This window comes from Procambarus clarkii, chromosome 72 (assembly GCF_040958095.1).
Source record: "Procambarus clarkii isolate CNS0578487 chromosome 72, FALCON_Pclarkii_2.0, whole genome shotgun sequence".
In the NCBI taxonomy this organism is placed as follows: Eukaryota; Metazoa; Arthropoda; class Malacostraca; order Decapoda; family Cambaridae; genus Procambarus; species Procambarus clarkii.
The window spans coordinates 5,423,784-5,448,460 of record NC_091221.1 but is presented as its reverse complement, the minus strand read 5'-3'; the positions used below and the strand labels follow the sequence as shown (position 1 = coordinate 5,448,460).

The 24,677-nt window shown below is 42.7% G+C and overlaps 1 protein-coding gene and 1 long non-coding RNA gene across 13 annotated transcripts in view; one reads left to right on the top strand and one right to left on the bottom strand.

Moving 5' to 3' along the window:
- The first annotated feature begins 201 nt into the window (after nucleotides 1-201).
- The window catches only part of LOC123773739 (nuclear factor NF-kappa-B p105 subunit), a 56,365-nt gene continuing 31,889 nt past the window's right edge, over nucleotides 202-24,677 (top strand). For 2 of the 12 annotated variants that reach the window (XM_069312362.1, XM_045767632.2), the window contains exons 1-7: nucleotides 202-670; nucleotides 15,508-15,620; nucleotides 18,693-18,841; nucleotides 19,781-19,950; nucleotides 21,793-21,952; nucleotides 22,830-22,974; nucleotides 24,195-24,299. In XM_069312362.1, coding sequence (XP_069168463.1) covers nucleotides 654-670; nucleotides 15,508-15,620; nucleotides 18,693-18,841; nucleotides 19,781-19,950; nucleotides 21,793-21,952; nucleotides 22,830-22,974; nucleotides 24,195-24,299 — 859 coding nt within the window. In that variant the 5' untranslated portion in view covers nucleotides 202-653. Of the gene's footprint in view, nucleotides 671-759; nucleotides 915-12,299; nucleotides 13,107-15,507; nucleotides 15,621-18,692; nucleotides 18,842-19,780; nucleotides 19,951-21,792; nucleotides 21,953-22,829; nucleotides 22,975-24,194; nucleotides 24,300-24,677 lie in introns of those variants that run through there. The other 10 variants (XM_045767635.2, XM_045767631.2, XM_045767630.2 and 7 more) reach the window with 8 other exon arrangements.
- LOC123773741 (uncharacterized) lies at nucleotides 2,556-6,659 on the bottom strand. The gene is made up of 2 exons (XR_006774861.2): nucleotides 5,502-6,659; nucleotides 2,556-2,997 (listed from the first exon to the last, which is right to left on the bottom strand). It is a non-coding gene; the product is annotated as an uncharacterized lncRNA (long non-coding RNA).

Sequence of the window (24,677 nt, the reverse complement as noted above, 5' to 3'; positions counted from 1 at the left end):
TTTACCCCACTTTTCTTGTAATGATACCAGCACAATCGCTGACAATTTGTCGGTCAGGTCAAAGGCCACAGGTCACTGAGTAACCGTGAGAAAGGCATCCTTGTCAGGTCACCTTCACGGATCACAAAAGGTGCTTGCATAAAGTTATATCGTATAATACATTTCCTGCAAGTTGGGTAACATATTGCATAACCAAGGGGGACTCGACTCCCTTGTCAGAGGACGAGAGAGACGGGGGATGAGCCTAGGATCAAGTGAAAGTTTCACTCGCTGTCTGCCCTAACTCTCTCCTTGCTAGCCTCCAACACCGCCAAGCGATTCAGTTCTCCTCGCTCTCTGCCAAACAGATTATACATTACAATTTAGAAATGTCTTGTATCGAACAAAAATAAGAACAAGTAGATTATACGGGACGTGCAGAATTTGAGAAACGCTTGACGCGCCTGGCGGTCGCGGAGCGCAGCGAGCCGCTGTGGCGTGACTATTATTCTGACAGGGAATTCCCCCTTCAGCAGTCCCAGCCGCATGGACTTCCCCGACGATATACAGCCAAAGCAGCAAGACGTAGTCATCTCCAGAGTGTCGTTAGGTTGTGATCTCGTCAGAGAAGGTGTTGTGAGTGCACAGAACCGGGCAAAGGTTGTAATTCTGTGATGGTGAGAGGTGAGAGGTGAGTCAGTGCTCCCAGAAGGAGCGTGCATATACCCAGGTCACACTGGCTACTCCTCTTCCGGGTAGATGTAGGGTCTCCAGTGTGCCTGGTGGTCAGTAGTGTGAAGTGTGTCAGTCCCGTGTGAAGTGATTGATTTATATCATATATTTATGACGTCAGTCATCACAGACTTTATTCAGAGTGAAAGCGGCCCCGACCTAGATTTTTGGCGGTGATTGCTCGATATCTGGATACCATTAAGGTGAATTAAATATTAAATAGCAGAACATAGCGTCTCTACAACGTCATAAACCCATTTCATACGCGTGTTTATGAAGTGGGAATTAGCGACGGCACTTAAGTTTCAGACCAGAAATGGGAATGAATTAAGCCATATAGTGCCAGACACTGATCTGTCGCTCTGTTTCCTGATGAACACTAAAGTGTGTGCGTGTATCGATTCCTGTAACTTTTATTTTATGTTTTGCGGTTATTAATATTATTAAGTGAGTGACATTTGTCTTGACAGATGTTTAAGCTTTGAAGGCGTCGAGCCTGGGGTCACAACGCCCGCATACAGTATTCAGTCTGTACAAATTGGTTACGTGCTCTTCGATCCCTAATGTTGTCAACATAATATCAACACCTGGTGGACAGGTTGCTTTATCAGTGATCTTTAATGTTAACAGAAAGCTTCAACAATTATATCATTTGTAATTCTGGTTTTCGATAATGGAACAGCTGTACAGAGAATAGGCTACAATGGGACAGATGTACATAGAATAGGCTACTCTGGAACAGATCTACAGAGAATAGGCTACTCTGGAACAGATCTACAGAGAATAGGCTACTCTGGAACAGATGTGCAGAGAATAGGCTACTCTGGAACAGATGTACAGAGAATAAGCTACTCAACTGTGGTGCAAGTTGACCCATTCTATGACGTTACTGAGATATGCGTCGCAGGGGCTCGCTCCAAATTGTTGCATACTTGTATGCCCTATTTAAATGCTTAAAAACTCATATCGAATGGTCATATACCAGCAACCTGTATACATGTGTGTTGACTAGGGAATACAAAGGCTTTTATATGTTTAGTCTCGAGGTCATGAAAGTTTTTTCGGGGACTCGAATGCGGTTAGTGAGACACTGTTTGTATGATGCAGTGACTCTTATATTTGCCGTCCTTGTTATACGTTGCCATTAAGTGGACTCCAAAGACTCCAAACCCACCACATGGAGGGGGGGGGGTCATAGGTTCCATCACCTCCACTACATGGAGGGGGTCTAATAGCTGATGGACAGCGCACGGGACTCGTAAGCCTGTGGCCTGGGTTCGATTCCCGGTGCCGGCAGAGACAAATGGGCAGAGTTTCTTTCACCCCTGATGCCCCTGTTACCTAGCAGTAAATAGGTACCTGGGAGTTAGACAGCTGTTACGGGCTGCTTCCTGGTGTGTGTGTGTGTGTGTGTGTGTGTGTGTGTGTGTGTGTGTGTGTGTGTGTGTGTGTGTGTGTGTGTGTGTGTGTGTGTGTGTGTGTGTGTGTGTGTGTGTGTGTGTGTGTGTGTGTGTGTGTGTGTGTGTGTGTGTGTGTGAAAAATTGTTAGTAGTTAGTAGCAGTTGATTGATTGACAGTTGAGAGGCGAGCCGAAAGAGCAGAGCTCAACCCAACGCACAAGTAGGTGAGTACATGGAGGGGGAGGAGGTGTGCTGGAACCCCTTCCTCGACAGGTCCCTGCAGGACGTGGAAGGTGGCCGCGAAGCAAAGTTGCATCAGTGGGGTTTTCCACGGGTGATGAGTGTTGGCCATGTATTACACCAGGTGTGAGGGTGTGGGGACACCCGCCTCCTCCAGGTCATACATTACACCAGGTGTGAGAATGTGGGATTAACGGTCGTAAACAAAAATTATGTACTTTTAATTGTAAAACTAATTTACAAGTCACGTAAAAATAACCACCATGCCAATATTTTGGCGGGAACAAGACAAAATGAATACTTATTTGTCACGGTGGAAATGTGTGTGGTAGAATACATCCAAACTGCAACACGTCATGAAAACTAATTAATACACCATTATGGGAAGCCCCCCATGTATACCGTCAAGGGCGTCGCCCAGCCGACACCAACAACGCCTCCTGCAGGAGCGGGCGCCCGGCCAGGCGCACACGTGACTGGATGACGCAACAGGGTGACTAAGCTGGGCGATGATTGACTTCCTCCAGAAGCGAGCACAGGTAACAGAGATGATACCGTCAGCTCCAGGTGGGGCGGTTGTGGTGACAGTGTGAGAGTAGGGCTCCAGGCCGGCCGCTCGGTTACGTTCCCGGGCTGTAGACGGTTCCTAAGGAAGACAAGTGTACAAAACGCGAACTTTATGCTTGGTCATTTTGTACGTTTGACCAAATAGTTGCTATAGGTACTATACTTCCTGGATGATGGACTGACATGTGTACAACAGAGACCTTGGTGATGGCACTGGTCACGGGAAATCAAGTTTATTTATTTATTTACAGTATTTATTTAAATAGAAGAGGTAGAACATTCCTAGATGACAGCCAGAGTGCATGGGGGGATTGTGTGAAAATCGTGGTCCAGTTTCAGTGGAAGCCTCAGGAAACCCTCGTGTGTTCAGTAGAACTGCTGGTTGCAATCCTTTTGACCATGTCGTGACCTGGTTGTCTGGGGCGTATGCGTGGGACTACCCACCGCATAGATTCGAATCCTCATAACGGCCCCTATGGATTTTCTCAACAAATTTTGTCATGTAGACAATAGCTGGCTTCCAACCTCTCCCAAAGACGGCCGTGAGAGCGAACGTGTTTAGAGACATAGTCCCTATACTCTTTAATTAACAAATTTACATTCAATAATATCATGAGGTACAGAATTCTTAATAGCTGTGAACGTAATTTGCAGGAGGAATATTTTGGCACAGGTTCAATGTAAACAATGTGACGTCATCCTTACAGGATCAAATGTAAACAATGTGACGTCATCCTTACCAGGATCAAATGTAAACAATGTGACGTCATCCCTACCAGAATGTACCTTCATTTATATTCATGTATTTATTTGAAACACTTTAAAAAAAAGTAACAATAGGTCGTATAAAAATGTTGGCGTGTAAATTAAATTCTTATAAAGTCACTAACACACACACACATTGTTTGTCTGGCTAGTCTCTGCTACTGAACTTACGACAAAATACGCCTTTTCCAAATTATGCTCACAGCAACTAGCACAGACCGCAGGAGCGTGTCACAGAGTACACGAGACCACAGGAGCGTGTCACAGAGAACACGAGATCACAGGAGCGTGTCACAGAGTACACGAGACCACAGGAGCGTGTCATAGAGTACACGAGACCACAGGAGCGTGTCACAGAGTACACAAGGCCACAGGAGTGCAGGAGACACACGAGGACAGAGACACACATTGGGGGAGAGAGGCAGTTTCACAAAGTTTTTTTGAATTGTTCTAAAAAATACAAAAACATGGCTGAAATTCCAAGTCGTTTGGTCATCCTCGGCTGCCAACTGAGAGAAGGACAAGGAACACAAACTTGCTAGGCTGGTTAAGGCTGGAGTTAAGCTTTTCACATTCTATACATTACCAAGCATGGGTTCCACGTACCTTCTGATGGCTGCAATTAGCAGTAGATCATCTTCTGCACCAGAACGCATTCGTATGGCCGACATGATAGGCTATTAGCCTATCATGTCGGCCATACTCAGATGAATCCCTCAATCTGGTAAATTGTAACATTAACGAATTCAAACTCAGCCCATGTTGTGAACCCTTCCATGTTGTGAACCCTTCCATGTTGTCAACTCTTCCATGTTGTGAACCCATACTGAACGGAAACTGGGACTTAAGACTGTTGTTCTTCATTATCTAGCGTGCTAAACATGGTGTTAAAAGTTGCATACTGTGTATAGGTGATAATCTTCATGACATTCAAAACACGCTGTTGGTCTTATGGAAGAACGGACGAGTAATGAATGCTGGGATCATGTGTAATCTTCCACGTAAGGAATATACAAATCATTAAGGGAGTATTTTGGTTACAATGGGAATGACGCCATTAGCGGAGGTGTATTTATAAGGAAGATTATGTCATTAACTCTTTTTTTTTCCTGAATTTTAGCTATTGTCTTTGAGCCATTAAAATAAATGTCTTCTGCAGCGTTATTATTCTCTTTTAGTTTGTGACTATTAAATTAATCAGTCTTAACAGAGCAGCGAATCAGAAGTAATAAATCAGAATCAGAAATAACAAATGATATATAGTAGGAACGAACTGGATGAGGCGTCCTGAGGTGAGATTTTGTTGTTATAGATTCAGCTACTCGGAACAAGTTCCAAGTAGCACGGGCTATGGTGAGCCCGTAACTTACCTGGCACAGGAGCGGGGCAAGTAGGACGGGCTATGGTGAGCCCGTAGTGGACTTACCTGGCACAGGAGCGGGGCAAGTAACACGGGCTATGGTGAGCCCGTAGTGGACTTACCTGGCACAGGAGCGGGGCAAGTAGCACGGGCTATGGTGAGCCCGTAGTGGACTTACCTGGCACAGGAGCGGGGCAAGTAACACGGGCTATGGTGAGCCCGTTGTGGACTTACCTGGCACAGGAGCTGGGCAAGTAGCACGGGCTATGGTGAGCCCGTAGTGGACTTACCTGGCACAGGAGCGGGGCAAGTAACACGGGCTATGGTGAGCCCGTAGTGGACTTACCTGGCACAGGAGCGGGGCAAGTAGCACGGGCTATGGTGAGCCCGTAGTGGACTTACCTGGCACAGGAGCGGGGCAAGTAGGACGGGCTATGGTGAGCCCGTTGTGGACTTACTGGGACAGGAGCGGGGTGAGGTGAGAGAGACGAGCGGGTTTTCTCCTCTCTCAGGTAAACAGCCTCCAGAAGTGTGAGGTGGCGGGCAGAGCCAGCCTTAACTACTTATAAGCCGGCCGGCGATAGGGAAACTCCCCGTCTGCTTTCTCGTTATGCCACAATGACGTCAGTACAGAAGAAAGAGAATGCAGGTATACAATATAAGTTGTTTAACGTGGGTCCTTGAGTGGTAACGACAGCCTGTTGGTTGACAAGTTAAGAAAAATATCTTTCCGGGAAGGATGGAGGGATGAGGTCCTGGTGGTCAGGGAGGTTCTAGGGAAGAGGGGCTCGCGGACATCTAATTCTTGCATGCTTATAGGCTTGTTATACCTGAGGAGTGTTAGAGAATGGGTGTAAGTCCAATGCACATTATAAGGTTAGGTTAGACTAGGTTAGGTTAGGTTCAAGTTCAAGTATGTTTATTGAGATAAGCAATAAATACATCTCAAAGGGATAGAGTAGCTTAGGCTATTTCTACCCCCCGCTAGGTTAGGTTAAGTTAGGTTAGGCTAGATTAGGTTAGGCTAGGTTAGGTTATGCTAGGTTAGGTTAGGCTAGGCTAGATTAGGTTAGGTTAGCCTAGGTCAGGTTAGGTTAGTTTGGTTATTAAGTGAGAGTTCCTCTTGTCGTAAAAAAAAGAAACTTCTCAAGGGGTCTCATGAAAGAGAATTAAATAATTAATTACTTTACGAAAAGTATTTTTTAATTGGAAGTTACATGAGGCGTTTATTGTATGGTTTATGTTTACGATGACAATAGACCTGCGTTACCATTGGCAGCTGCCATTGACTGACCTACGTACTCTGAGTGTAGGTTCGCATCCCTACGTACATATAGGTCTGTATTGAGGTCCCCCCAAGGACGAAATTACCGACCTTCCCCGGGACGCAACACCACAGTAGCCTAACTCATTGAAATTGAAATTGAAATAAGTTTATTGAGGTAAAATACACACCAAGGGATGAGGTAGCTCAAGCTATTCTCACCCCGTTCAGTACAACGTGTTAATATATACATAGACACACATCACAAACAATAAACATATTACCAAACATTCTGAGAGGTAAACATATACATTTCCTCCTTCACAAGTAGTATGGTATCAGACGTACACACAAATACCCTAACTCATGGGTACCTGGGGACGACGAGTGACAATAACGTGACTGAAGAAATGATCTATCTGCAACTCAGAAGGTGGAGAAGCAACGACGTTTCGGTCCGTTGATAATGGTCGAGGACGGACCGAAACGTCGTTGCTTCTCCACCTTCTGAATTGTGGTTTGGTCATCAACATGAGTACCTATTTACTGCTAGGTGAACATAGGCATTAGATGAAAGCAATCGTGCCCAACCATCCCATTCAGGATTCGAACCGAGGATTCCCGGTTGTGAGCCGAGAAGGATCTCAACTGTACTACCGAGACCCTTGGCACTCTAGCGCTTGTGAGACAAGCTCCCCTTTAGGGGAACTCCTGAGAGCTGTGATGCAAGTGTCTCACATGAACTATGAGAGGAGTGTTCCTGTAGTTAAACTTTAAAATTTTCCTATGTCCCTTTTTCCATTTTCCTATGTCCCTTTCCATGTTCCAATGGCCCTTTCCATTTTCCTATGTAATGCGTAACTATTTAATTTGCTTTGCTAAACTTTAAGGGATAGCATAAACGGGGTGGTATAACCCCTTTTATCCCATACCTTAAAGTGTGTTATGCCACTTCTTAAAGTTAAAAAAAAAAAGTTTTAACCCTTCCTACACCAGTATAGCGGTGTACATGTAGTGAGGATACGATATCTCTCGATGTACAGTGTATATACACAACCCCTTGTCGCCTGGATAATAATAATAATAAAGAAAGCCTATTGGTCAGCTGAGAGCCACCTACACATTGGGGGGGGGGAAGTCTACGCGTACGGCAATGATGTATACGTCATGTTTAACTATAGTTATAACGGGTCATCCTTAATTAAATGATACAGCAGTTTGTCTAAACTAGTTGCCAATTAAAGTGAGGCTATTGTTAGCATTGCATAGTTCAATAAACCCTGAGGCTGTGCCTTCATATGACACCAAACTACTGAATGCGTTTTGTGTCTGTGCAGTTTCCTAGGTGGCTTATCCATCACTCTGATAAAGGCACTAAGTGTTTCCATTTAGGTGTTAAAGGCAAATTGCCTGCAAGCTCGCATGTCAGTGTTGTGCTCGTGTGTTTGCCTGGTTTGCCTGCTTATTTCGTACAGGATTATATATTGTCAAGAGAAAATAATGTTTGTTGTTATGCTTAAAATGGTTGGTTAAGTTCGCCCACCATAACTTGTTGATCAACTCGACTTCACTGCTGAAACATTCGATGTATATACGCTGAGGAGAGGGGTAACGATACCTCTCGATACACCGAGAAGAATCAGTTATACTTTGGTGTTATATCAGTTATACTTTGGTGTTATACTTTGCGTAATAGAACCAATTGTGCTAGAGCAGACTTGTCTTGGTGGTGGGTAATGAATTAGGTCATAGCCTATAGTCAATCACATATTACTGCATTTTAATTATTTGTATCAGTTATTTTCTTCTTAAAAACTATTTACACAAATTATTTGAACATTTATAAATATAGTAGAGGTAAAAATGCCTGAAAAGAGACACATTTTTAGTAGATTATGGGAGGGAAGCGTCAGATTGTGCGTAACTGCGCGGTAAGTGGGCAGTGACGTCATAGTGGCGACTGCCACACCACCTACTGCCACACCACTTGCTGCCACACCACTTGCTGCCACACCATCTACTGCCACACCACCTACTGCCACACCACTTGCTGCCACACCACCTACTGCCACACCACCTACTGCCACACCACCTACTACCACACCACTTGCTGCCACACCACCTACTGCCACACTCACACATTAGTTTCCCCTGGAAGGAACAGCACATCACCCTCAATCTGTTTTTTTTTTCCTTCGATATCACTAAACATGAACAAAGGAAGATCGCTGGTGAAAATAAATATGTTAATGGTAGAAATACAGTAATGATTTGTAATATGCATCACTTACGTAATTGAAACGGGAAAAATCTTTATATACTGTTGATCCCTGAACTAAGTATATACGCACGCACACACACACACACACACACACACACACACACACACACACACACACACACACACACACACACACACACACACACATTATAGGGGGCCTCGTAGCCTGGTGGATAGCGCGTAGGACTCGTAATTCTGTGGCGCGGGTTCGATTCCCGCACGAGGCAGAAACAAATGGGCAAAGTTTCTTTCACCCTAAGTGCCCCTGTTACCTAGCAGTAAATAGGTACCTGGGAGTTAGTCAGCTGTCACGGGCTGCTTCCTGGGGTGTGTGTGTGTGTGGTGTGGGAAAAAAAAATAGTAGTTAGTAAACAGTTGATTGACAGTTGAGAGGCGGGCCGAAAGAGCAAAGCTCAACCCCCGCAAAAACACAACTAGTAAACACAACTAGTAAACACACACACACACACACCGGCTCCCCCACAGCAAGCAGACAGCACGCTGGACACGTGATCCTGTGGTCCCGGGTTCGATCCCGGGCGCCGGGGAGAAACGATGGGCAGAGTTTCTTTCACCCTATGCCCCTGTTACCTAGCAGTAAATAGGTACCTGGGAGTTACAGCACGGGCTGCTTCCTGGTGTGTGTGTGTGTGTGTGTGTGTGTGTGTGAGTGGGGGGAGGGGGAAGTAGTAGTAGTAGAAACAGTTGATTGACAGTTGAGAGGCGGGCCGAAAGAGCAGAGCTCAACCCCCGCAAGCGCAACTAGGTGAATACACACATATACCGGGCCTCGTGGCTGAGTGGACAGCGCTCGGGAATCGGGTCCGGGCGAAGCGGTAACAAATGGGCAGAGTTTCTTTCACCCTGATGCTCCTGCTCACCTATAAGTAAATGAGTATACCTGGGAGTTAGAGAGCTGTTACGGGCCGCATCCTGGGAGTATGTGTGAGTACTCACCTAGTTGTGCTTGCGGGGGTTGACCGTTACCCCCGGTCAAGGTTGAGCTAGGTTGGTTGATTACCAGGCTAGGCTTCGGCTCTTTGGTCCCGCCTCTCAACTGTCAATCAACTGGTGTACAGGTTCCTGAGCCTACTGGGCTCTATCATATCTACATTTGAAACTGTGTATGGAGTCAGCCTCCACCACATCTCTGCCTAATGCATTCCACCTGTTATAACTACTCTGACTGTGTATTTACTATTTATGCCTGCAGAATCGAGCTATTAGCTCTTGGACCCCGCCTTTCTAACCAATTTATTTTTCCTGTTATATCTACTACATATATTTCTCGTTAAAACACATACATCTTTAGGACGCAGCTCGTAGCAGCTGTCTAACTCCCAGGTACCTATTTACTGGTAGGTGAACAGGAAAATCAGGGTGAAAGAAACTTTGCCCCTTTGTTTCCGCCTCCGCCGGGAATCGAACCCGCACCATTAGGACTACGACTCCTGAACGCTATCCCCTCAGCCGTGAGGCTCCCCGATTGTGTGTGTGTGTGTTTGAAAGAGAGAGAGAGAGGGGAGGGGGGAGTTATCAAGGGGAAAGCGCCAAGCCATTAAGACTATATAGCACTGGGAAGGGGGGTTAGGATAAGGATTTGGGATAGGACGGGCGGAAGGAATGGTGCCCAACCACTTGAGAGAGAGAGAGAGAGAGAGAGAGAGATAGTAGATATGGTTGAGGAAAATAGGTCTGGAATTAATTAATACATTAGATAACCAGCAGTTAGAAAGGAAGGTCCGATAACGAATTACTCGATCCTGCAGGTACAAATAATCAATACAAATAGTAAAAAAAAGTTATATTCTATCATCATCGTCATATTGTCTTTATTGTTATTATGCACAATTTATCAGGTACATAAAAGGAGCACATTAAGATATATACAAGAGTTCTTACATTCTTGTACAGCCACTAGCACGCATAGCGTTGCGGGCAGGTCCTTAATCCAATTTTTCCCCGCAATACGACCCGCTAAATCGTTTAACAACCCATTCACTGCTGGGTGAACAGAGGCTACAGTTAAGGATTGGCGCCCAGTCAATTCTTCCCGGCCAGGATACGAACCCAGGCCAAAGTGCTCCGGAAGCGCCGCGCGAGTGTTTACCACTGCGCCATGGAGACCATATTTTATTTGATAGGCTGTCGAGTTCTGGGATAGCACCCATGTCGAGCAGGAACCCATTTTAAACTCTGTAATGTCACACTAAGATCTTGTAAGTGTTGTTGTTGTTAAAGATTCAGCTACTCGGAACAAGTTCCAAGTAGCACGGGCTATGGTGAGCCCGTAATTTACCTGGCACAGGAGCAGGGCAAGTAGCACGGGCTATGGCGAGCCAGTAGTGTACTTACCTGGCACAGGAGTGGTCCTCAAAATGTAATTAAACTGCTTAGTTTAAATAGCACTGGTCAGGGTCCACCAGACTAGTTCCAAAATTGAGAGGTATGAGTTACGAGGAAAGGCTACGGGAGCTAAACCTCACGTCAGGGGAGACATGATCATCACCTACAAAATTCTCAGGGGAATTGACAGGGTGGACAAAGACAAATTATTTAGCACGGGTGGAACACGAACAAGGGAACACAGGTGGAAACTGAGCACTCAAATGAGCCACAGAGACATTAGAAAGAATTTTTTCAATGTCAGAGTAGTTAACAAATGGAATGCATTAGGCAGTCATGTGGTGGGGACTGACTCCATACACAGTTTCAAATGTAGATATGATAGAGCCCAATAGGCTCAGGAATCTGTACACCAGTAGATTGACAGTTGAGAGGCGGGGTCAAAGAGCCGAAGCTCCCCGCAAGCACAACTAGATGAGTACTTGAACCTGCCTGGGGCCAGTACCCAAACTCAGAATGTGACATTGAAACCTTTGTCACTTCCATGCAGGATGGGTACGTATGGAGTCCATAATAAACTAACAAAAGTAACTTGATAAACACTAATTCGTTGTATTAGGGCTTCTTCGGGTCACACTGATGTACGTTTGATAAACTGAGATTACAATGTTAATGTATATGCTCATAAAATATGTTACTTAATAGCTTAGCTATAAACGAATTTTGGGGGTTGGGTATAATTACTGAGCATATTATACGTGCCTTTGTGACCTTTTGCTCAACCACTCATGGCTAGGATGGGTATGGCGTGCATAATTAATGAACTAAAGAGCACTGGATTGTTTCAGACTCATATAGGTTTGACATTTATAATTATGAGTTTGGTTGGGTATAGGAGCAGCTGTGGCATGGGCCAATATATAGGTCTCCTGCAGTTTCTAATGTTTTATGTTCATAATTTGGGATACTTGGTTAGGATTTAGGGAACAAAATGTCATTCCGTGAATGCGGGATGCAATACAACATTGAATATATATATATATATATGCATCACCAGGATAAAAAAAATATTATAGACTGCTGCTTAATTTCAAAATTTAGCTTGATAAAATCATCAGGATAAATTATATTTATTTGTCTTTTGACAAGCTGTCGGCTTCCTGTCCTCGTCGAAGCCACTAGATACATAGTGACCCTTAGGTAAATCCAGGTAAATGTTAATAACTGCGCCTCTGTAACCTTTATACCACCGCTTACAGGGATGAGGAATTTGGGCTGCATAATAACTGAACTAAAACTAAAAATAAACGCGAGCATGGCCATGATTCCCCCGTAAGAGTAAAAATCCCCGTGGCATCCTGTTGGGTGTAAGGTTTGGCTGGACGAGCAGTTGACCCAGCCAGTGCACTATAGTGACGCGGCTGCAGAAGGCCCGTCCGCTGGGGGATTACCCTCACCAGTCGCTCCCCCTCTCACTATAAAGTCTTCCAAAGCTGTGCCCGGGCCTTAGTTTCTAGCTCCTGCTAGTGTAGTCAGCGTCCTGCTCTAGTCCACATGTTTTGTGAAAATTATATAGTGTAAGTGATCTTTGTAGCGAGTTATAACAGTGAAGTGTGCCGTAAAACGGAATATATAACAAAACGTGTATCGCCCTAATGACAGGCACAGACTCCTACAGGTGGTTGCAAGGAAGAGGATCGGATATCCCGTAGAGAGTATTGTGTCTGTGTACAAAATGCAAGAAAACTGACAAGATAACCCCACATATAAGAGCATTTATGCCTTGTAAACGATGCCAGGGGAGAAATTTGGAGCACGGCACAGTAGAGTATTGTGTGGCAAGGTGTGGACCGAGTCAAGTGGGATCGAGTGCTCCGGCCCCCCGAGGGTCGCCCTCCGTAAATATTATTGGAACTGGGGATTTCCCAAGCTGTGGTAAACAGTGCGCCAGCGCCTGCCTTCATCACTTGACGGCGTTTGGGAGTGTCACGGGAGGGAAGAGACAGTGCTGGTAAGCCACAAGGTGTCTCAGTATCCTCCCCCCTGCGCCTGTCACCACCTTTCATCCCCTATACTCTATGGCGGGGTCCTCTATGGGGAGGATCTTCAAGGACAGTTGATGTCATGATTAGGGAGAGCCGTGTGTGAGCTGCCGACTCCCTGTGGGTGAAGGTTACGTGTTTTGCTACAAGGGTTTATTATGGCTGGCAAAGGAAGGGTTGTGTTATATATGTGGTCGTCGCTGTCTATGTAAATGTCGGTTTTTGGTGACCCTTGAAGGAGATTTGTTTGTGAAGTGTGTAAGGCAGGAGGAATGAAAATGGGAAAAATGTTGTCATTGTAGGTTACACGTTTAGAAAAATCCTCATGTTTTGTATGCTGGGCTTACTCAAAGACAAGGGGATACCCCACAAATACATGCTATAGCTTTTATAACTTACGGCAAAAGTTATACAATGGAACAAGATGTGTAGTCATGAACTAAAGTTTATTGGACTTGCTGTACTTTTGTGTTTCCTGTGGTATATAACATGTACAGTACATTCCAAATTGCCATAGTTCAAAGTTGCTCCTGGTCTAAACCAAAGTAACCTGAATTTACCTTACCTTTATCTTAACCTAGCATCCAGAAAATTGTGGCTTAACTAGGAGTAAATTATACATAGGACAGATTGTGAACCGGTGAGACTGAAAACTCGCGAAATACTTGGAACATTTGAATTGGGAATCGGCTAGGTACAAGATAAACATGACCTTACAGAACCTTACCCAACCTACCCGAAGAAAGTTTTTCTTTTAATTTATCCAAGCATTCAGAATTTTGTTAGTGAACCCACTTCAAATGATAACTTTATCACATTTAGTAAATTTGAGATTTCACTTACGTGTTTCTAGATTATATTTGACTGCCACCAATGGTCACAAATGTTGGGGAGTTATTATTGTTATTATACAAGTTACATGCCAGTTTTCAAAGTAAAATGAGAATAGTGCCAGCCACTGTTTTCAATGTGATGAAAAATTACTGCTTAATCTATCATGACCTAACCAGTATTGTGCATTCACCTTGAAAATGCTATTACAGTATAACTATATTTGTAGGTCAGATTGAAATTGAATTGAAATAAGTTTATTGCAGTATAAATACACACAAAGGGATGAGGTAGCTCAAGCTATTCTCACCCCATTTGTAGATTAGATTGTTTGGTTATATTAGGGTAAATTTGATTGCCAAGTTAGGGAGTGTGCTTTCCTTGTACTGAAAATAATGGACAGTGCTTGTTCTGCACAATTTTGGAATATGGATTATAATTGAAAATTTAATGTTATCTCAGGAGTAATTTTCATCATGTGAAGGATGAACTTTAGCTATGGAAATGTTGAATACAGAACTCTGGGACACTACACTATTTGGATATAGGCCCACAGGAAAATTTACTGTTAGAAATTGGATACAGTATAAATTGGAATGAAATGAAGAGTTGTATAGACAAGACTGATACTATAATGATTCCTGTTGTTGGAAGCAACTCTTGAGTTGCCCCCAACTTGACTCTTGAGTACCTGTTTACTGCTAGATGAACAGTGGTATTATTAGGCGTTTCCTCTGTTCATGCCCAACCATTTCTAGCCAACCTGGGAATTGAAACCAGGATCCCTGATTGTGAGATGAAAATGTAGCCATAGTACTACAAAACCCTTCAAATATAATGTAGGCTTGTCTGTAGCCTAGTGGAACAGCATCCCTTGGCCTCCATCTTTATTGTAAAATAGTCAATAAATCTCTTACTTCATATACATAATTTTTTGTTTAAGCTTCATTATTCAGACTATTCTAAACTGAGAAGGCGCTGCAATTTTCCAGTGTGTACTCTTGGTCTGGCTTGCTTTCCAAGATTATGCAGAACAGTAGTACAATACAGTACAGTACTGTACTTTACTTAGAAATGCAGGTGTGCCATTGTCAGCAACAGTTGCTATTTAGGCTTTTTGGGATCTTGCTATCCAAGGAAGGCCATCCAGTTACTGGCCACTCTCAACAGTGCGTGACCCAAATGTAGAAAGAAATTGAGTAAAAGGTTAAGATATATATCTGCGAAATGCTTTTAAGCTTTTGTATAATATCCTATTTGGATGATATGGAATTTTATATTAGAGATGATTAACTGACACTGGAAACTGGGGTTTGGCAATGCCATATTGTACAGTATTCGTGCATTTAACTTTATTAGGAGCATTGATTAATTGAAATTTGTTGGAAATGAGCCAACTACTGTGGTACTGTACAGTATTTAGGAATTTAGGATAAAACATTACATTACTTAAATTTGGTGATCACTACAGATATAGCTATAACTTTAAAACTCTTGATACCAATTTTTTGTTGTCAGTTGATCAAATTTAGATTCATGTTCAAGTACAGTATCTTTCACATTTTCATTTTAAGGCAATGTGCTGTAATAAACAACCCTTGTATATTTTTGGTGATTACTAGAATTAGTATTATTAGTAATTAGTTAGTATTAAGTTTTGTTATTATCTGAATGATTGATCCTTTTTTTTCCTCCTACAGTGGTGGGATGAATTCCCCATACAGTGGAGAGTCTGCCTCTCCATACTCGGACCAGTCAGTTGGTGTTCCATCCCCACCTACAGTTGTTGCTGCCTTCAATCGGCCTTATGATGGTGAGCAGTCAGATTAAGTACAGTATCTTCAAAATACCAGTTACAGTATTGAAATTTAAGTACTGTCCACTCATTTATGGGAATCATAATGTGATGCATTTACTGTACAGTATACCTGGGGATGTGTGTTTTGGTTTGTGTTTATTTGGGGTGGCATTAAACTCTTGGGGACTGCCTACTATCTGGGGTACCTGGTGTATTTATTTCTCTCTATTACAGTGTTCTTGAAACTCTTCAAAAGCTGTATTTGGAAGTGGTTCCATCCATCACTTCTGTTTCCAGGGGTTTCTTACAACTGTGACTCGCCTTTGTTTCTTGCTTCCACCTGTGCTCCCGCATTTTGTTTTCACCAATTTGTAATAGACTGGCCTTCTCCATCATGTCTGTTCACCTCTGTATCTTGTACGTTGTGGTTATATTGTATTTCTCGTAGTCCTCTTAGTGCCGTCATATTGAGCTTCTTTTTCACGGGGGGGGGGGGGGGGGTGAATGTTGTCAGTCTTGGCCACCATAAGAATGTATTTATTCTCCAACTTGTATATAAAAATTAAGTTGGAGCCTTTTTTGGACTAACTTGTATTATGAGTGGAAAGATGTTGATCTATAAAATGACAAGAAAATATAGTTTGTAGATGTAGCATCTATCAAGAAATTAATGACAACATATAGGTGGCCAAACTGGGCTGCAGACATTATTAATTGGTTAGGGGGTGAGGTGGTTATTGGCTGTGCACTGGTAGTTTGGTTTTGGTGACACAGATACCTGGTTGATACCTGGTTGATACCTGGTTGATACCTGGTTGATGGGGTTCTGGTAGTTCTTCTACTCCCCAAGCCCGGCCCGAGGCCAGGCTTGACTTGTGAGAGTTTGGTCCACCAGGCTGTTGCTTGGAGCGGCCCGCAGGCCCACATATACCTGGTTGATGGGGTTCTGGGAGTTCTTCTACTCCCCAAGCCCGGCCCGAGGCCAGGCTTGACTTGTGAGAGTTTGGTCCACCAGGCTGTTGCTTGGAGCGGCCCGCAGGCCCACATATACCTGGTTGATGGGGTTCTGGGAGTTCTTCTACTCCCCAAGCCCGGCCCGAGGCCAGGCTTGACTTGTGAGAGTTTGGTCCACCAGGCTGTTGCTTGGAGCGGCCCGCAGGCCCACATATACCTGGTTGATGGGGTTCTGGGAGTTGTTCTACTCCCCAAGCCCGGCCCGAGGCCAGGCTTGACTTGTGAGAGTTTGGTCCACCAGGCTGTTGCTTGGAGCGGCCCGCAGGCCCACATATACCTGGTTGATGGGGTTCTGGGAGTTCTACTGCCCAAGCCCGGCCCGAGGCCAGGCTTGACTTGTGAGAGTTTGGTCCACCAGGCTGTTGCTTGGAGCGGCCCGCAGGCCCACATATACCTGGTTGATGGGGTTCTGGGAGTTCTTCTACTCCCCAAGCCCGGCCTGAGGCTAGGCTTGACTTGTGAGAGTTTGGTCCACCAGGCTGTTGCTTGGAGCGGCCCGCAGGCCCACATATACCTGGTTGATGGGGTTCTGGGAGTTCTTCTACTGCCCAAGCCCGGCCCGAGGCCAGGCTTGACTTGTGAGAGTTTGGTCCACCAGGCTGTTGCTTGGAGCGGCCCGCAGGCCCACATATACCTGGTTGATGGGGTTCTGGGAGTTCTTCTACTCCCCAAGCCCGGCCCAAGGCCAGGCTTGACTTGTGAGAGTTTGGTCCACCAGGCTGTTGCTTGGAGCGGCCCGCAGGCCCACATATACCTGGTTGATGGGGTTCTGGGAGTTGTTCTACTCCCCAAGCCCGGCCCGAGGCCAGGCTTGACTTGTGAGAGTTTGGTCCACCAGGCTGTTGCTTGGAGCGGCCCGCAGGCCCACATATACCTGGTTGATGGGGTTCTGGGAGTTCTTCTACTCCCCAAGCCCGGCCCGAGGCCAGGCTTGACTTGTGAGAGTTTGGTCCACCAGGCTGTTGCTTGGAGCGGCCCGCAGGCCCACATATACCTGGTTGATGGGGTTCTGGGAGTTCTTCTACTCCCCAAGCCTGGCCCGAGGCCAGGCTTGACTTGTGAGAGTTTGGTCCACCAGGCTGTTGCTTGGAGCGGCCCGCAGGCCCACATATACCTGGTTGATGGGGTTCTGGGAGTTGTTCTACTCCCCAAGCCCGGCCCGAGGCCAGGCTTGACTTGTGAGAGTTTGGTCCACCAGGCTGTTGCTTGGAGCGGCCCGCAGGCCCACATATACCTGGTTGATGGGGCTCTGGGAGTTCTTCTACTCCCCAAGCCCGGCCCGAGGCCAGGCTCGACTTGTGAGAGTTTGGTCTACCAGGCTGTTGCTTGGAGCGGCCCGCAGGCCCACATACCCACCACAGCCCGGTTAGTCCGGCACTCCTTGGAGGAATAAATCTAGTTTCCTCTTGAAAATGTCCACGGTTGTTCCGGCAATATTTCTTAGATGTTTCATAATATTGTTTTTACCCATAATATGCCTACTCTTGCTATTCTACAATGTAAGGTCCAGATATTCATCTGGAAACAAAGCAGAACATAACATATATCTAATGGTTTGTGAAAAGCATGCATAGTCATGGATAACCACATTTCTACATTTTATTCACACTTTTAAGATGACATTAATTTTTCAACATGTTACTGGTGTACATTTGTAGCCTTCCTGGCTTTGTGGTTTTATTTTATCCAATGGTGCCAGTGATCAGCTGAGAAATAGTTGATCTTACTACTGTATGTAATATTCTTAGGTGTGTGTACCTGTGCGTACATGTGTTTATGCATGTGTATGAATATACTGTACTGTACTTCTGAGTGAATAATGTGTTTTCAGTAAGGAATGCAATGCAGGTACATGTATGTGTGCAGTATATGCATTAACTTAATGTGAAGTACTGTAATATAAACTGAGCACAGTACAGTATATATATTTATAGTATACTGTACAGTACAGTACTATAGTTTTTAATACTATAAAATTTATGATTTTGAGTATTGTGCCATATTTTGTTGTACCACAGTAATAATAATTGTTTAATGTTAGAATAGAAGTTAATATGCTAAATTAATCAACAGCTGTTCACCATGATGGGCCATACATACATATCTTGGAGCAACCACAGTCCAAATTTCGTTTTCGTTACAAGAGTGAAATGGTGGGGACTCATGGTCAGTTAAAGGCTGATCGAGCAGTTAAAAATAGGGCAATTTTTCCAACAGTGAAGGTAAGTTGTTTCTCAGACATGTGTACTTTTATCTTCTATGGCTCTAGGGACGTGACTCATAGGTATTTAGAAAATGTTATTGTACCCCATTCACTAATGAGGAGTCAATAACGTTCCATTAAGGGATTTTATTGCAGCTGGATAACCAATACTGGCTAATACTGCAGTTTTATCTCCTGCCTTATAATCCTCCTCCTGTTCCTGCATTCATAGGTTGGATGGGTTTCTCTAATATCACCAAGAAACATTCAAAGATCACAATATGTTTAGTCAGTGTGATGCATGTTAATTTGCTTAGTCCAAGCAATGTGATACTGGTATATTGTAGTGTTTGAAGGCTATTTGTATTTTTCTCATACATTCTTAGTAGGTGCATCTGCCTGGTTGGCACATAGACCAGAATTAGCTGAATTAAAACAGCACTCTACTGTTTTAATTTGTTCTATACTCCTACCTATTACTAGGTCTACTTTTTTCACTGCTATAGAATACAAATTTTGTTCCCGGTTCACTTTTTAAAGTTGCAATTGCTTCACATGTGTGAGAAGTTACATGAAAGAAGAAAAAGGATATGATCAGTCAATCAATTGTCATTTAATATCTAGAGGCCTTTGAAATGTCTGGGGAAGATTTTACATAGATCGGCCACTTAAATATAAATCACTCGCAGCTGATTTAGTTGGTTAGAATGTCAACAAGCACACTATTACGCCATGAAATTGTTAAATTATGCAAAAATATCTGGACTTGGTAATCCAACAAAGTTTAAAAATACATCCGAGTCAAATATAACTACTGTAGTTTGCTAAATAATAAGAATGAGACAGTTTTAATACTAGCATTACACGATTTTATAAGTATAGTCTTCGTGTACGGTAGGGTCATAAGTCATTAATTTAAAATTCACCCTGATTCAAAACCTCTCTTTCACTGTTACAGCTAGCAAAGTGGAACCACGGACCTGCTGTTATGCGCCTAACACTTTTCACAGCTGAGGATAATGTCAATCAACGAAAACGACACGTACATGAGCTCTCAGGGAAGAATTGTGATAAAGAAACTGGTATTTGTGAAGTTGTTGTTGATGACAAATGTAACTACACTGCAGTGTGAGTATAATGATTAGTTTTACATGAATTATCATAATATGTAAGCATTCTTTTGTTATATAATTGTAATATTGTATTCCATTTAAGCACAAAAGGTTAATGGTTGTGGGGTTCAGATTTATAGCCAGTTATTGGAACTGATGAGTTGATTCAGTGCTGTTTTTCTGTAGAACACAAACTGCCAATCATTTTGCAACCAGGTTTGCAGGGGCAAGCAGTATTATTCTTTCTTTTTCTTTCCATGTTATTCATTCTTTTTAGTCGAGTGATATTAAACCACTCCACCACAGGGTACTGCTGTGGTTTGTGTAATATGTACAGTAACAACCACATTTCTAATAATCTTCAAGCTTCCTCTTGGTTGTTGGGTATTTCTACCTTTTTCAGTGGGAAAATGGTCACTATTTTGTCAGTTTGTTTTTTATTGGAAGAAATCTCCAAATCTCAAAGCTCTCCAAATGTACTCTCTAGAAAGGAGATGAGAGAGATAACAAATAATATACACATGAAAAATACTGGAAGGCCAGGTCCCAAATCTAAACAGTAAAATAACAAAGTACTGGAGTGAAGGATATGGAAGAAAATGCAGAATAGAACCAGTGAAGAGCACAGGTGCTATAGGCACAATCAGAGAACACTGTATAAACATCAGAGGTCCGCGGTTGTTCAACGTCCTTCCAGCGACTATAAGAAATATTGCCGGAACAACCGTGGACATCTTCAAGAGAAAACTGGACTGTTTTCTTAGAGAAATTCCGGATCAGCCAGGCTGTGGTGGGTATGTGGGCCTGCGGGCCGCTCCAAGCAACAGCCTGGTGGACCAAACTCTCTCGTCTAGCCTGGCCTCGGGCGGGGCTTGGGGAGTACAAGAACTCCCAGAACCCCATCAACCAGGTATCATCCAGGTAATCCTCTTAAGGGCCTGACAGGAGTGGATATTTGTAGTCCAGAGGTTCTGGGTTCGATCCTTGGCAGAGGCGGAAACAAATAGGCAAAGTTTCCTTCACCCTGATAATCCTTTTCACCTAACAGTAAATAGGCACCTGGTAGTTAGACAGCTGCTCCGGGCTGCTTCCTTTAGGGGTGTAACAAAAAGGAGGCCTGGTCACAGATTGGGCTGCAGGGATGCTAAGCCCCTAAATTATCTCATGATAACCTGAAGATATACTGCCTCTTCCATGTGGTTTGGGTGCGCAAGGGTCTTAATTTCTGAATTGGGTCCTCTATCTCAGTTCTCTCGATGTGGTAGCTCAACACTCAGGTGTCCACTGAAGTGTGGTGACTCGTTGCTGAGATTTTCAGGCATGCACTTGCCTAGCAACAGTTGTTAAATTTTTAGCTTTCCAGGAACAATTTTCTAATTATCTACCAGTATATGCTGAGTGGGCAATGCTTAAGGGGGTTTAATGAGTTGCCTACATATGTTTCTGCTTTTCCCAAGTGGTTTTTCCTGATCCATAGGAATGTGGTGCCTGGCTTTCATCATGCTTCTTACCTGCAGGTGCTCTGTTGAGTCCATTTCAGGAGTACTAACTCAATAGATACTTTTTGCTGTTTTATTCCTTACTCTTCTTGGTCTTGACCTTTCCAGGCAAAGAGGTACAGCAAAATTGGGGAAGCAGGACTTTCTCTTTAATGACTTTAGTGTCCACAGAAAGCTTCTCCATCCAGCTGAGTTCATACAGTGCCTTGGTGGTTAACCACATTGAAATTACAGTAGTTTGTGATATAATACAGTGTACCAGTCAGTCTCGACTACAGTATTTCCATATACTGTACCCGTATTTTCATAATTTCAGAAAAGTAATGTTATTTTAACTTTTAATTTGGTGTCATTTCTAGTTTTCAGAATCTTGGGATCATTCACATAGCTAAACGAGACACTAGAGAAATAATTATGCAACGTAAGAGAGATGAATTAATGGTCCATGCACGTCTTCGTAAGCCACATTGTGCCTATGAAGAAATAAAAAGAAGTATCACACCAACAGATCTCAAAAGGGTATGAAATTCATATGGCTTTAGTGTTATCGCATGCAGTTTGTTTTAATTTGATGTTTGGCGACTTCAAATTTAACTGTAGTTTGTTGGTGTATATTTGTGGCCAATATAAATATGGTTTCCTCAGTTGAACTAATTGTTTCCAGAGGATTATTTACTTTCCATGAGATATCTGGAGGACACGGGCAACTTTGCTTTTGTAATGACCTGCTCTGTCAAAAACCTAAGTCAGCATTTGATAAGTTATACGTCTGGCAGCAAAAATGCAAGTCTTGCACTTTAATTAGAATTATTAAAACTCTGATTTGATTATTTTGCATTATCACTTTCATTATCAGGTGGATATATGGAAATTTAAAGAATTTTGAAATTTATATTACTAGGATGAGTACTGTACTGTAGTTTATTGTCAGAGTACTGGGACTCCGGCCCCTCTGTGTGTTTCTGGCCTCGGTGATGCTTAAAATTTACAATCATTTTACATTTTCAAAGTTATTTGTTATGGGTTATAACCATAAATTTAGTGTCTGTGTTCACAAATGAATTCTCTAGAGAATAGATGCAAAAAACAAGTGTATTTATGATGGATTATACATGACAGTGATGAATATAGGGATATTTATGAATAGTAATTAGACGATGAGTTTGTGTCATTGGAATGTTTACTGTCGGAGTACAAGTGGTGCGTTTTAGATTCATTAGAACGTGAAGGGGTTAATGGGGAAACTGTGTTGATCTTGTTATCCAGATTTGTAAAATTTGTTATCTTTGATAGCAATATTATATGTAGTAAGTTGAAGTATGAATTTACACGAGACATATAAGTGTTGATTTTCAAAAGTTAAGTTTTCTAATTTTAATCATTCTTTTGTGAGCAGATGGATGATGAGGCAGAGGAGGAGGCCAAGAGCATGGATCTGAACAAGGTAGTCTTGAGATTCCAAGCATTCCAGTATGACAAGAGCATTGAGAGCTATCGCCCAATCACCCTTCCTGTTGATTCAGAAGTCGTGTTTAATCTTAGTACGTATTTTCTAGTTAAGTGTGTGTTAATATAATTTTGTTTATAGTTCATCACATACCTGATTATCACAGCCCGTCTTCCAGTTTATTTAGTATTTATAGTAATGTTGAGGACCATAGTACATTTATGATGTAATGGACAATTAGAAAGTACAAATTGTTATTACAGTATTGAATTTTGATAAACTGGAAAAGGTTATGTATTTATGTTGCAAAGACAACCTAAGCTGACCTGCCTAATCCTAATACATGCTATCTGAGGCATAATATAGTAATGTGCATATGTGCTATACTAGGCCTAGGAATATTTAAGTTTGGTTTTAGCTTTATTTTTTTAGACTATAAAGTGAATAGTACCAAATTCTACTACCTAATTGCCTTTTACATCAGTGGTTGTACTATGGTACACATAGTTACATAGTTACCTAAACAGGAGGATGGGTTGGATCACCAACTATAATCTGGATTATATGGATTAGTAAATGCTAATTATATTTGCAGTATAAATGAGCAGTTGTCTTATATGCCTTGCTCTCACCTTTTAAGAATATTTCTATATGTTCACTGCATGTGTTATCATACATACTTATTGACACACTAATATTATGACTAGTGGCAATACATCTGTTGTGTGCATTTTAGTCTTACGTCTGCACCTCAATATATGTAGGCTAATCTTCAGTTCTTAAAATACCTTTATCACAGGTTATTTAGACTTTCCTGACCACAATTTTCATTAGAATTGCTTCATTTCTTATGCCTAAATTCATAAGTTTCAATTATTCCATTTAGTTTGAAGTCTCTCCTTTCTCGCCTAACTATCGGTATTAAAATCTATAATCACAGAGCAATGTAGCGATCATTTAAGAGGTTGCCGATGCTGATTATTTGATTTTTTTTTTTGGTTAGTACTACATAGAATTCTTTATAGATATTTCCTCAATTCATTATTATTGAGTGATTGAAAATTAGTAACTGAACATACCTTGAGTTGGCAACATTCAGAATCTTTCTCTGATATTTTTAAGGAATTTATATTTTGGTTTGGCTGCCATAAAAATAAAGTACAGAAGTGTTAATCTTCAGAATAATCCAAACTAAATTTCTAGTTTAATACACATGATCCATACTGTTTTATATTCATATTTGCTGTTGTATCGCAAGTAGGAGGCATAGTTTATTTTAAGATACGTATTGACAAGGTTTTTTCGTTTCACCAGAAAATGCTACAACGGGAGAACTTAGGATTGTGCGAATGTCTGCATGCTCAGCCCCCTGCACTGGAGGGACAGAAATCTGGCTGTTGGTTGAGAAAGTTAGAAGAAGTAAGTGTGATTGGCAATTGCCATATACTGTTCGTAATATGGGTACCTGTATGTTTTGGCACATTTTACTCTTTATTTCTTGTTTGTTTAGTTAATTTTCAATGCTTTCACCTGTAAGTGTTCTAAGTAATTCTTTGGTGGTAGATTTATTACAAACTTGGAATACATGGTCGATGGGATAATATTTTTACCGAGTTTTTGTTTGAAAATGATGCTACCCCCATCACCAGAAACCATTTTGGAATTAATTTGCTATTTTTCGTTCAGAGTTATCCGCATATGCGCTCATGCATTAGCAAACGTGTTCATACACAAATGAATACTGTACACAGATACTCACAGTTCCTCTCTCTACCCAGCCTGCCTCCCTCAAATCTA